The sequence below is a fragment of the Hippocampus guttulatus genome, chromosome 6 (assembly GCF_054856545.1).
Source record: "Hippocampus guttulatus isolate MCC_2025c chromosome 6, RoL_Hgut_1.0, whole genome shotgun sequence".
NCBI classification, from domain to species: domain Eukaryota; kingdom Metazoa; phylum Chordata; class Actinopteri; order Syngnathiformes; family Syngnathidae; genus Hippocampus; species Hippocampus guttulatus.
Window position 1 is genome coordinate 2408648 of NC_141266.1, and position 14681 is coordinate 2423328.

General features: G+C 43.9%; 1 protein-coding gene across 2 annotated transcripts in view; it reads right to left on the reverse strand.

Annotated features, from left to right (window-relative positions):
• The window catches only part of rspo3 (R-spondin 3), a 34181-nt gene that overhangs the window by 1504 nt on the left and 17996 nt on the right, over positions 1 to 14681 (reverse strand). Inside the window, exon 6 of one of the 2 annotated variants that reach the window (XM_086114497.1) lies at positions 483 to 611. The exons of the other annotated variant lie outside the window; for it this stretch is intronic. Coding sequence (XP_085970623.1) covers positions 483 to 611 — 129 coding nt within the window. The remainder of the gene's footprint in view (positions 1 to 482; positions 612 to 14681) is intronic. 2 annotated transcript variants of the gene reach the window in all.

The following is a 14681-nucleotide window of genomic DNA, read 5'->3' on the forward strand; positions in this document are numbered from 1 at the left end:
TCGGAAAGAGCGTTCAAAACATTTGGTTTTGGTTACCATCTCAACCACATACCCACACATACTATATTTCAAAATTCAGACTTTATGTTGTCGATTTTATTGTATCGTGCAATGCGCAGGTGCACGCAGTGTTGTGTGAATGGTGAGTATACAAGCACTAAACAAAATCATTTTGAACAGTTTGTTGTTGCAATCAACGCGCCTTAAAGTCATTGTGACTAACGACCAGTAGGGGTCAGTCTTTAACAGCAATTCAATTGCCAACCACATCAGCTGTTCCTACCCTCTCTGCAGTGATGAGCAGAGCCATTGTACAAAATAGAAAGCCTTTAAATAAACCCCTCCCCGTATCTGCTCTTGCAACATTTCATAAACAAAACGAAGAGTGTTGGTATGCTGAAAGTTTATCTCAAGCTTGAGCTACAGTATACAGTAATAATGATAATAACAAGATCCAGTCTCAGGGAGCTTGGAGACAGGACCTGCGAGCAAATACAGAGGCCCTTTTCCTGTTGTTGTGCTGCTGCCGTTCATGTGTGAGTGGAACTGAGCAGCACTGCCTGTTGGGCCGCTTGTCTGGCCGCTTTGGGGGATTGTGAAACTGCTGAAGTCTGCAGTAGGGACAGACACAGGGGAGAGGGAGAAAGAGATAAAGGGAAAGAGAGAATGAGATTTCTCCCTGCTCTCCGCTGTGTTTGCCCCCCCCCCCCCTTTGCACAGCCCCTCCTTTTTTGCCTGCTCATTAATCAGAGCTGTCTTCTTGCTGGACCAGGAAAGCCTCATTCTTGACCCTCCTTTTAAGGCCCATTACACGCTCGCACTAAGCTTTTGCAACATGACCAACCTGCTCACACCATCATGCAATAAAAAGGCTGCTATTAAGTACATGCCAATGAACTGTATTCAAAAGGTTAGCCTTTAGGAAGAAAACAATACTCTTTTAATTTTCTATTCTGTTTATGAATGGGGGCGGCCCGGTAGTCCAGTGGTTAGCACGTCGACTTCACAGTGCAGAGGTACCGGGTTCAATTCCAGCTCCGGCCTCCCTGGGCCTGCGTGGGCTTTCTCCGGGTACTCCGGTTTCCTCCCACATTCCAAAAACATGCATGGCAGGCTGATTGATCACTCTAAATTGTCCCAAGGTGTGAGTGAGGGTGTGCATGGTTGTTCGTCTCTGTGTGCCCTGCGATTGGCTGGCTACCAATTCGGGGTGTCCCCCGCCTACTGCCCGAAGACAGCTGGGATAGGCTCCAACACCCCCGCGACCCTAGTGAGGATGAAGCGGTTCGGAAGATGAATGAATGAATGAATGTTTATGAATGTGATTGTGATTTTCAGTCGTGTAGAACTAGTGCAGTGCTAAATGATTCATACTGAACATTGTTTCAAATAGCTGGCGTTGAATCGAAACCTCCCATGTCACAATTTAATTTCATATTTTTTCACATACATACATATTGGTCAGTCAATGTGTTTGTGTGTGTGTGTGTGTGTGTGTGTGTGCTGGGACCAAAATTTGGCCAGAGAATACTTGTCGACGGCGACTGTCATGCGCCGAAACGTAATCGTGATGAGTGGTGGTGTGTGTGTGTGTATATTTTTTGTCGACTGACAGGAGAGAATTTTGGCGGTACAAGGATTCTGCCTGGCGCCAGCAAAATGTTGTCTTAAACCAGTGTTTTTCAAATACTGGGGCGCGCGAGGCTCCGTCAAGGGGGGTGCATTTGACCTCGGGGAACATGCTTTTTTTTTTTACTGTCCTAAAATAATGTGCAGTTGCACATCCACTACATTAGGGGGCAGTGGCGCTCTCATTGGCAAAGTTTGCGCAGGGAGCATTCTCAGGGAGGAAATATGACGAGGCGTATGTAGCGCTCGGCTTCAATGTGACTGCGGTGGCAGACGAGGAAAGATCTATGTGCTTACTGTGTCTAAAAATTTTGGTAGCGGACAGCATGAAGCCAAATAAATTCAGGCGTCACTTAAAGACATTACACCCCAATCACGCTGATAAGCTGCTTGAGTTTTTTTTTCAGCGAAAACGTGCCGAATATTGCCAACAATCATGCCGCTTTGTGACTGCTACTTCAGTAAACTAAAATACAAGTCCGGGCTACACATTGAGCAGGAGGCGAGAGTTGCTGTGTCCTGCTTCAAACCTCGCTTCGAAAAGCTGTGCATTGCAAAATGTGCTCATTGTAGCCATTAATCCAGACATCATCTTTGATTAAAAAAAAAAAAAGAAAAAAGCACAAATTCTTTGATATATTTTTGTTTTGCTGGTTAAAGTATTTTTTTAAATATTGTGCTCCTGAGATAATGTTGGTGATTAGTTTGAATGCATTATTAGTTATTGATTTTATGTAATTTTATTTTTCAGTATCATATGGTTTGACATGGTCAGTCAAAAAATATTTATTGTTAAATTAAGGATTTAATTTTATTTTTGAATTTCAGATGCACTTTAAATCTTTTCTGTTCCAGTTACTAAAGCTATTCTTTGTTGTAAGTTGGTCCATAAAGTTGGTCCATCTTTCTTTCTTTTTTTATTCTCTTATACTGTACGTTTATAAGGATACGAGATGTTTTCCTCTTCCTTTATCTGTGTACCAGAACAGTGTTTTTATTGAGCTCTTGTATCGGTGTTAAACATATTGTGCAAGTTTACCGAATGCCTGCAAGCGTACGTGCACAAATCTAATATGGGTGTTACTGTACATCTACATGATGTGAATAGTGGTAAATAGTAATATTTAAGTATTCTATTCGACTGTATTGAGATCTGAGTAAAAGAAGCTACATGACGGCTTGGATGGATGACTCGATGGACGGATGGAAGCAGTGTAATCGGTGCACTGACTCATTCAGGGTCTGCCCCCGGCCCTCTATAAACACAGGAAGTCCCCTTTGCTCGCATTGTTTTTCCTCTCCTGACACCATAACTATTTACAACAAGTAGGGTGGATTAGTCATACTGTAGACCCCGTGTTTTTGTGGAGCCAGAGGAGAAACTTAATCCATGCCGGGTTGAGGTGATTAGTCGAGTGTTTATCAAAACCAACATGCATTTAGTTTGTTGGAACTGTTTCTGATGGGGTTTTGTAAACTGTGTTTTGACAAGTGTGCAGTGAGCGAGCAATGAGACACGTATCGAGGGTTTTTTTTCAACAGACATCACATTCCCCAAAGTCACACTTCAGTAGTCACGCCGTCCAGTCTATGAGTGAAGATGACCTTACAATTTTACAGTAATAGGCTGCAGTTCTATAAAATGGAATTCATTTTAGCGACGCGAAAGCGATTCATTTGATTCTAAGTATTTAGGAAAGTCTGTACGTCATGGAATATCATACAAAGGAGAAACCACTGTGCACTTTCAATGTAGAATACATTCTCCTGCATTTCGTATGGAAACATCCAGCTATCCATTTACTATACCGCCTACCCTTACATGGATCCGCATTGCAATCAACAAATATCATGTGTCGGAAGCTAGCTGGCATATTAATATCAAGCTATCACAAATAAAGCGATGCCATGTTTATCAACTTAAATGCATCTAATTAATTATTTAATATCATGAATGAATTATCATTATTCAGCTTGTGAAATGATAGATTTTCCTGTGGTGATCCACCCTGAAGGAATCTGTGAGGCCTCAAGACCTCAGCTTCATTCTCTATCTGAAAAACTGATCACAGGCCATTCAAGGATTTGAATTAGAAACAAGACAAACATTTTTTGGAAGCTTTAAAATGTTATCGTTTCATGAATTTTTAACATATTGGTCTTTTTATTCCAGCTCTTTCTGGTGACATTGATCTTCCACGGAAAAGAACAAACAAACAAACAAAAACGATAGTATCGTTTTACATTTACAAACTTCTGCGTGGTCTCCAACTTGGCCTATTCTATGAGACGTTACGGACCAAACCAGAAACCAAATCATAAAAAAAATGTTTAAAAAAAATCTGTACTGTCAATATGAATAAATGCTGTTTTTTGTTTTGTTTTAACAATGAGAGGGAAACTAAAACAAGTTTTAAAAAAAATCTGATTAATTGAGTCATCGACGAAATAATCGACAAATAAAACCAATTCCTCAAATTATCGTTAGTTGAAGGCCAAGTGCCCATTGGGTTTCAGAAAACCCAGCATACCAATTCTACATCGATGTTCACTGTGAAGGCTATAGCAATGTTATAATAAATATATCAGAGGAGGTCTTCGGTGGGCAAGGCGGACTTTACCAATGGGATTTCTTCAGCTGAAGCCTATGGTACTCAAGGCCCTATCAGAGTTAGAAAATAAATACATTTAAACAAGTCCCAGTTTGTTGATTTTCCTGCATATCACTTCACATTCTTGGCATGAGTTGATCATCAAATGCATAAATGTAAGCGCTGATCTGTTGAAAAATGAGTTGAGCATCTCAGTTAGGGTTGGGGAGGGAGTGGGGGGGGGGCTGTATTTGACGGTTAGCCCAAGGGGCCTATGAGTATGTGTGTGTGTGCACACATTCTCAGAGAGGCACAGTGTGGTTTATTGGTGACACATCCTCTGTGGCAAGCGCTCTGACGTCCAGGGAGCTTTTGGCGGGAGACATGGGTTGGATTAAAGGCTATGTGCTGCCTAACGAGTGGAATGCATGTGGCAATGGCTGCCAGGATGTCACAATGAAGGATGTTGGTGTGAGCGTGTATCTCTCCTAGGTGGTTTAAAGAGCTTTCTGTAGCAGACACGTTGATGCATGGGTGTGGCCTTACACACTCGCCAAACTGTTGATTAGGTACACATGTATAATCTCTTGTTGTTATGGTAGTGGACAAGTGTGCTATGGAGGTGTGTGTGTGTAGGGAATTAAAAGGTCAAAGGGGTCAGGCACACTGTCTAGCTACAGAGATACAGAGGGGTGAACAGCAGGTCAATCGAAGTACAAATTAGCCTGCATTAACTTGAGGGAGATGGTGGCGAATGAGAAAGTGTGCGTGAACATTTCCAAGCTTCAGCTGCGGACAAGACTGAAGCAGAGGAAACTTTCTCTGTTTCCTTGTACTGTATTTTACATGCCTCTTTGTGTCACGCGATAACTGCCATTCGGGAAACCGCAACGAATTCAATAGCACACTTCCAGTTTTAGTTTTGTCACGTGAAAGGACAGAAGCACAGCCCTGTTCATCCTTCAACAGGATAGAGCTTTAAATTTACTTGTTTTAGTTTTCATGAATTAGAATATTGATCTACTTTTTATTCAGCCATTGGCGAAGGCTGAAGTTACAATAAGAACTTCTTTCTTCCGTTGCCGTTTGCATTCCTCTTTCTGATTCTTGGTTTCTCCTGGTCTCTATCCGTTGCGCTACGTACAGCTATGTCTCAGCCACATGCTTAACTATGGCTCTGTTTAGTTTTTTAGTTCAGTTCATTCATTCATAGCTGGTACATGACTCTTAAGAGAACGGAGCAAAATAGCCTTTTGTTTTACTTGACAATATTGTGCTCTAATATAGAACCAAAATAAGGATGTTGTAGATGACAACAATTTCACAGAGAAAGATCATCTGAAATAATGGACATAGATTGAGGGATTGGGAAGTGAATATTGGGGAAATTAATTGGGGAAAGTAACCCCTATGCCAATGGAGGAGTGTGGACAGTGAAATAAAAAGTTGTGTGGTAAAGTAATGTAGGGGGGAGGAGAAAACAAAGGGAGAAAGTGGGAGAGAAGAAGAGGATGTATCACTGTCTAAGGGCTGCTGGAGGATTACAGGGGCTCTCAAAGGTCAGAACCCCCCCCACCCCCCACCCACCCTTGCATGTGCAAAACATAAACAGCGAGGAGAGGATGTGGCAAAGCAGATAATTAGCTCCCATTCACCTAAGGGCAAAGGTGACTGGTTAATCACACTAAGAAGCACAGATAAACACAGGCTGCATCATGTCAAAAAAATCTTTCTTTCGTTCCAACATTTAGGTCAGAAGAAAATAATTTCTGGCCATGCAATGGAACAATAATGGTAAATCAAGAAGGTATTAGGAATGATGGTTAACTCATTGAATACCACCCCTTTTCACTGGAGCAACCCCCTCAATCCCTCACATTTTACTGAATTTTGACTGATTTGCAAGGCCCACAGAATTTTCTCTCCTATGGCTATATATACATGCAACCTGTCAAAAGAAAGGTGAGACTCTCTTCTTTCAGCAGAAAAAAAAGTTTGTTTCTATCTTTCTCTGTTCGTTGGCAATCAGCATTAGAAAACTGCTAAGTTTTATGGAAAAGGCCGATTTTCTGCAGAAATCCACAGAAAATGAGCTTTTTGTAAAAGCATGCATTTCAAGCATCATTTCAAGTTTTACACTATTTTTTGCTTTTGTGGCAGCTCAAATACCTCAATAATGTGTTCCTCCTACAAAAGAACATTACAAATAATGTTTTTGTAGCAAAATAATTTATTTGCACACAACAAAACTATTGAACTATGAACAAAAGTGCAGCTGTGGAGAAGATGGTTTTTGGCTTCCATCCAGTTTGTCACCATCGATTCATCCACCACGTCCAGATGCACGACCTATAAATTATAGAAACATAAAAAGTTGCAAATATATCAGAGTGAGGTACAATAATTTTATTTACCTTTCTTTCCACCACCAAAGCGAGGAGTCGTCATCTTTTGGCTTCTGGTTGGACAATCTGTAATGTATAGAAGTATGTACAATTACCACACTTTTATTTTTCTATTTTTTTATTGTTGCTTTCCACTTACATTTCAGCATCTCTCACACACACACATACATGCTCGCACACTGCTATTTACACCATTCATTCCACGTTGCTCAGCATCCAATTTGAAATGAAATGGAATATGAATTTAACACTAGTGGGTTTAGCAGAGCTGAGCGGACCAAATGTGTCCTGTTTTTTTTTTTTTGTTTTTTTTTTTTAAAACCTATGGCGACATGCAAGTCAGCACATTTACGGCGCATATTTTCATCCACATCTACGAGACGCATCAACCGTACATAAATGATTAGTGTTACTGGCAACTTCATAGTATAGCGGGGAATGTAGCGGTACATAAAAGTGACTGATGAGGCATAAGAAGTGATGAAGTTTTGAATGGGAACTTGCAGTTACCTCCTCGTTCCAGTGGCTCTGGCGAGGACTCTCAGCTCCTTTCCGTTATGTCTGAAGGCACGTATTCGTCCGACAGATCGGGATCCAAATCGCTCTCCAATTCATCGTTTTCGCCGTCGTCATTACGAGACGATTCCAACGAATCGCTGACGTGTGCCCGGCGTCGGCCATGCGAAGCAATGCAGCCGACGCCGGCTGCATTGCTCTATGCCGTCATCGCTGGAAGTCGCCGGGGAGATGATTTGTGGGCGACGTGGGGCATCGGGAGGCACAAAATGCTCTGCCAAGCGATGATCGCTGACGTGGAGCAAGTTCATCTTCATCAGATGAACTCAAAACTCAGAGTGAGCTATGCGGGCTGCGTGTAGCACGCCATGTTTGTGCAGGCCGACGTTCGTTTGACGGGTGCCGCTTTCGATTACGTGACCGAAGCATCATTTTCTCTTCCACACAAACACCATCTCCTTTGTTGTTTTGTTTCGAGGACTATTTTATACCGAATAAAAATCCTTTTTAGTTAGTTATTTCCTTTTCTCCATCGTTGCTAGTTGCTAATGTTCCAATCCACTATCCACATACGCCCCTCCTTCACTGTACGCCCTTTCTACTACTTCTGCGGCGTGATCCTGGTTGATTTTTGCACCACTGCCACCCGATGGCCATTTTTTTGCTATTTAACATTGCCGTCAAGCCTAATCCTGTGGTGAGAAGTTGCATCGGACTCTCTTGCACCCTCCCCCATGAAAACACGTGATTGACGTATTAATACGTCATGGGGAGGGAAAGGCTATGCGCTAATTGACGTATTTATACGTCAAAGGGTGTAAATGAGTTAAGAGAAGTGTTACACTTGAAAATTGTACCTACAGTACAAAGAAAGTAACTACAATAACTAAATTGAATTGGCTCAAGAATAAGGAGAGACATTTGTTTGTTTTTATGGAATCAAACCAAAAAAAAGGATTTGCAAACAAAAATAATGGATTTGAAGAAAAAAAATGCAAACAGGACTATTATTTCTGAACTTGAAAAAAGTTCTGGGTTTGTGTTTAAAAAAAAGAACATCTACCCTCATGTCATTAGAGGAAGCACCAGGAAAAACACAAAGCCGCAGACTCCGGGATACAGTCCACAATGGGATAATTGGTATGTTTATTCTCAACATTTCTTTCTTAAAAACAAACCTTTGTGAGCTGTCATTTATCGACGGCCTTTGTGTAACCCACTGGTTCTTAATCTGGGTTCGATCGAACCCTAGGGGTTCGGTGAATCAGTCTCAGGGGTTCGATGGAGCCTCTGCCATGTAGAATAAGACACACGACTCAACGTGTCAATTAGTTCTGACACGTTCGCTTGGCCATCAGTGGCTGGTTCACTTTGTGCACAATTTTAAAACGTATACTTTATACTTATACTAATTGTGTTTGCTTTTTTCTATTTTGCAAATGCATTTTTTTGTCTTGAATTTGTAAAAAGTCATATTTTTATTTTTCAGTCATGAAGGGTTCGGTGAATGTGCATATGAACTGGTTGGGTTCGGTACCTCTAACAAGGTTAAGAACCACCGGTCTAACCATTACAGTTAGCGTTATCATACATTTACAGTACATGCATCATTTTGACATGTTTCCGAGAGCTATTGGCTCATCCATTCTCTGGCTGACCTGTATAATAACGGAGACCAGGTGATGTAACAGTTTGACTGAGGCTGGTCATGATGTCATTCAATATTTGTGGTACGTAAAATTTGGCATTTTAATATATAGGGTCAGGCAAAATGATCTGACACATTTGTAGGTTAAATAAAAGGCAACTAAAGTAAAGAAACAAAAAAGTGATTTTATTTTTGAAAAGTACATATAATGCCATTTCTTTTCATATAATGCCATTTTGCTTTGTTTCTTTAGAATGCCATTGTTTTTTGTTTCTTTTTCAATTACTGGTGCTCACCAGTCCAATTCATGGCAGCAACATTGCACTTTCATTTTGGCAACATTTATCAAAACAAACGAATCTGTAACTGCAACACAACGAGCGTTCCATTTGCACTTCAATCTTGGTAGACATGATCCCATACCAGCTCGAAACACAATCTTGTTATGGGTTACCGCCTTCAGAGCCGCTCGATCTGCATTGAACTGAAAATCAACTGGCCAACCTCGCACTGCCAGAACTCCATTTAATTTTTAAAACAAAACGAAACAGAATGGCATGGAATCTGGTTGGAATTTTCAACTGTTTTGAGTCACTGAAATGAGGCTTGCTTGTGGGAATGGGAAAAAAGTATAAAATTAGTGAGTTAAATAGATAAACAAACTAATAAATGATTAAAATAACTGTGAACGTGGACATGGCCTCAACCTACATTCTAATTCATCACTAGCCACAATTAAGCCACTTTCCAACTCCACCAACGGGGAGCATTAAGGGATCTTACAGGAGGAACTATGATGCTATCTTTGGCAGGCAGTGTGTGTAAGGAGTGAGGATGGCAGGAAAGGCTGAGAGTGAGAGACAGGGGGACAGAGTGCACATTTCACTCACTGCAATACAAATCACGCCAACCCATTTGACTCTTCCCAAATGATCACCATGAGCGACAGCTGTGTCTGTGCTTGAGTATTACGGCAGTGGATAGGTTCGCACAGCCCAAAAGTAGCAGCGTGCAAGAAAGATGCTGTCACATGTGTTTCAACAGTATGTAAATTGTGTACTGGTTTGAATGTGCCTATGTTGGCAGATGTGGGGATAAACCAATCCTGATCCGCTGGTCACCGCGTGCCTCCCTCGGGAAGGATGTTGATGTTGGTCTGGCTGTTTCTGCTCCAGAGTGAACTGCCTTTCTGGTGCATCTCACACACACACACACATACATGTACACACATGCGCGCGCACGCACTCACACACACACACGTGCGCATACACATGCATACGCGTTTGTTCTGCAAATGCTAGGCCCCAGGGGGCTGGATCTGAGCTTGTCTGAGATCTGTCCTTTAACACGACATAGCCCAGCTACAAAATAACCAGCTGTAGTCACCAAGCACCTCAGCAACCACACACATGGTTGACACAGAAAACAAAGCAGAGGGATTTATTTATATATATATATATATATATATATATATATATATATATATATATAGAGAGAGAGAGAGATCTATATATATATAGAGAGAGAGAGGGAGAGAGAGAGAGAGAGAGAGAAAGAGAGAGAGAGAGAGAGAGAGAGAGAGAGAGAAAACAAAGCCGAGGGATATATATATATATATATATATATATATATATATATATATATATATATATATATACATATATATATATATATATATATATATATATATAGGGCGGCCCGGTAGTCCAGTGGTTAGCACGTCGACTTCACGGTGCAGAGGTTCAATTCCAGCTCCGGCCTCCCTGTGTGGAGTTTGCATGTTCTCCCCGGGCCTGCGTGGGTTTTCTCTGGGTACTCCGGTTTCCTCCCACATTCCAAAAACATGCATGGCAGGCTGATTGAACACTACACATTGTCCCTAGGTGTGAATGTGAGCGCGGATGGTTGTTCGTCTCTGTGTGCCCTGCGATTGGCTGGCAACCGATTCAGGGTGTCCCCTGCCTACTGCCCGAAGACAGCTGGGATAGGCTCCAGCACCCCCCGCGACCCTAGTGAGGATCAAGCGGTTCGGAAAATGGATGGATGGATATATATATATATATATATATATATATATATATATATATATATATAGATATAGGCGGCCCGGTAGTCCAGTGGTTAGCACGTCGGCTTCACAGTGCAGAGGTACCAGGTTCAATTCCAGCTCCGGCCTCCCTGTGTGGAGTTTGCATGTTCTCCCCGGGCCTGCGTGGGTTTTCTCCGGGTGCTCCGGTTTCCTCCCACATTCCAAAAAACATGCATGGCAGGCTGATTGGACGCTCTAAATTGTCCCTAGGTGTGAGTGTGGGCGTGAATGGTTGTTCGTCTCTGTGTGCCCAGCGATTGGCTGGCAACTGATTCAGGGTGTCCCCGCCTACTGCCCGAAGACGGCTGGGATAGGCTCCAGCACCCCCCGCGACCCTAGTGAGGATCAAGCGGTTCGGAAAATGGATGGATGGATATATATATATATATATATAAATAAATCCTCGTCTCACCCCTCGGGTGGTGTCCGTCCCTCATTCAGCTCGGGTCCTCTACCAGAGGCCAGGAAGCTTGAGGGTTCTGCGCAGTATCCTTGCTGTTCCCAGCACTCCACATTTCTGGACTGAGATGTCCGATGTTGTTCCCGGGATCTGTTGCAACCACTCATCTAGTTTGGGGGTCACTGCCCCGAGTGCTCCGACCACCACAGGCACGACTGTCACCTTTACCTTCCAGGCTCTCTCCAGCTCCTCTCTGAGCCCTTGGTATTTCTCGAGTTTCTCGTGTTCCTTCTTTCTGATGTTTCCATCACTTGGGACCGCTACATCCACTACAACGGCTTTCCTCTGCCCTTTATCTATGATCACGATATCTGGTTGGTTCGCCATTACCATCTTGTTAGTCTGGATCTGGAAGTCCCACAGGATCTTCGCTCTGTCATTCTCCACCACCTTCGGAGGTGTTTCCCATTTTGACCTTGGGGTTTCCAGTCCATACTCCGCACAGATGTTTCGGTAGACTATGCCAGCCACCTGGTTATGGCGTTCCATGTAGGCTTTCCCTGCCAGCATCTTACACCCTGCAGTTATGTGTTGGATCGTCTCAGGTGCCTCTTTGCACAACCTACACCTTGGGTCTTGTCTGGTGTGGTATATCTGGGCCTCAATGGCTCTGGTGCCCAGGGCCTGCTACTAAGCAGCCAGGATGAGTGCCTCTGTGCTGTCCTTCAGGCCAGCCCTCTCTAGCCACTGATAGGACTTCTTGAGATCAGTCACTTCAGTTATGGTCCGGTGGTACATCCCGTGTAGAGGCTTGTCCTCCCATGATGGTCCCTCTTCCAGCGCCTCATCCTCTGTTCCCCATTGTCTGAGACATTCTCTGAGTACGTCATCCATTGGAGCCTTCTCCTTGATGTATGCATGGAGCTTGGATGTTTCATCCTGGACAGTGGCTCTCACACTCACCAGTCCCCGGCCTCCTTCCTTTCGGCTTGCGTACAGTCTCAGGGTGCTGGATTTGGGATGGAACCCTCCATGCATGCTTAGGAGCTTTCGGGTCTTAACGTCCGTGGTCTGAATCTCTTCCTTTGGCCACCTTATTATTCCTGCAGGGTATCTGATCACTGGCAGGGCATAGCTGTTTATTGCCCGGGTCTTATTCTTGCCATTGAGCTGGCTTCTTAGGACTTGCCTCACTCGCTGGAGGTATTTGGCCGTAGCCGCTTTCCTTGTTGCCAGTTCGAGGTTGCCATTGGCTTGTGGTATACCGAGGTACTTGTAGCTGTCCTCAATGTCTGCTATTGTTCCTTCAGGGAGTGAGACCCCTTCAGTGCGGACTACCTTTCCTCTCTTAGTCACCATCCGACTACATTTCTCAAGCCCGAATGACATCCCGATGTCGCTGCTGTAGATCCTGGTTGTGTGGATTAGGGAATCTATGTCCCTTTCGCTCTTAGCATACAGCTTTATGTCATCCATGTAGAGGAGGTGACTGATCGTAGCTCCATTTCTGAGGCGGTATCCATAGCCTGCCTTGGTGATTACTTGGCTTAGGGGGTTCAGTCCTATGCAGAACAGCAGTGGGGCGAGTGCATCACCTTGGTATATGCCACATTTGGTGGACACTTGGGTAAGTGGCTTGCCATTGGTTTCAAGTGTGGTTTTCCACATCCTCATCGAGTTCACAATGACGGCTCTTAGGGTTCTGTTCACCTTATACAACTCCAAGCATTCAGTGATCCATGTATGTGGCATCGAGTCATAGGCTTTCTTGTAATCAACCCAGGCTCTGCACAGGTTGGTATGTCGGGACCTGCAGTCTTGTATTGATGTATGTATTGATCCATGTGTCCACTTATCTTAGCCGCAATGATGCCTGACATGAGCTTCCATGTTGTGGAGAGACAGGTTATTGGCCGATAGTTGGATGGGACTGCACCCTTTGAGGGATCCTTCATGATCACGATCGTTCGCCCTTCGGTTAGCCATCCTGGGTGAGTCCCATCCCTCAGAAGCTGGTTCATTTGTGCTGCTAGGCGCTCATGGAGTGCTGTGAGTTTCTTTAGCCAGTAGGTGTGGACCATGTCCGGGCCTGGTGCTGTCCAGTTTTTCATTTCTGAGACTCTTTCCTGAATGTCTGCCACTGTTATGGTAACTGGGTTGTGTTCAGGGAGGTTGCTGTGCTCCTCTCTCAGGGTCACCAGCCATTGTGCACTGCTGTTATGTGCAACCTCCTTCTCCCATATGCCTTTCTAGTACCTTTCACTTTCCAGTCTTGGTGGGTCAGCTCTGTTGTTAGAACCCTGCCGCTGAAGGTACACTTTCGCAGGTTGTGTTGCGAACAGGCTGTTTATTTGTCTGGCCTCATTCTCTTTCGTGTACTGCTTTAGGTGGCTGGACAAGGCTTGGAGCCTTTATTTGGCAGTTTCGAGTGCTTCAGGTATGGTCATCTGGATGTACCTCTCGGGTATCGGCCTTTTCATCACACCTCTCTGGGCCTCCGTCAATTGACTCACATCTTTCCGAGCCGCCTTGATCTTAGCCTTGGTCTTTTCCATGGTGGGTAACGTATCTCATGGCTTCCATGGTTGCTCTTATAGCCAAGCATCTCGAGGATCACTGATGCTGAAGCGTATATCAGCTCATTGGTTTCCATGATCGTTACGGCAGGGATCGCCCTCAGTGCTGCATTCACACTTTCCATGAGACTTTCAGGTGGTACTTCACATAGCCGTTGTAATCGGTTTCTAGGTTGCCCAGCTTTCATTCTCGCCATGATATTAGCTTTCAGGTCAGTTGCTGCCTCGTTCAGCATTTCATTCATTGGGGCTGGCCTCCCAATCTCATCATCTGCATTCATTGAGGCTTGCCTCCCAAACTCTAGTATAACCTCCTACTCTGATCTGGCAGCCTGGGGACCTTCACCATGGAATTTGTATGTACCTCATCAATGTCAAGTTGTGACAGCAGTTGCCGTTTGTGGATGTTGGAACACTGAGCTACTAGTTGTTTCGTGGTCAACCGTGACTGTGGGTTTCGAAGTAACCATGCAGCCCACATTCTCTGCATGTAACCCCTCTGACGAGGGTTCCTTGAGTAGTAGCATTCCAACAGAGCCATGTTGTCGCATCTCGCCCATCTCCGCTTTGTTCCAGTAGCCCATTTTTCATCAAGGTACTCTGGTTCCCCAGCACCTGACGCAGACCTTGTTTGGCCGGGCGACGTCTGAGCCGGCATGTCATTCGTTTTATTGTCTCTCATTGTATGAGGTCGGCATTAGCGTGAAGGATCTTGCCCAAGGACCCACACTGGATGGTGTTATGTGCTCTTTTTTTTATTTATTTAAAAACATTTATTAATTTTTTTTGCCCCAAGCAGGATTCGAACCACCGTCTCCCATACGCCA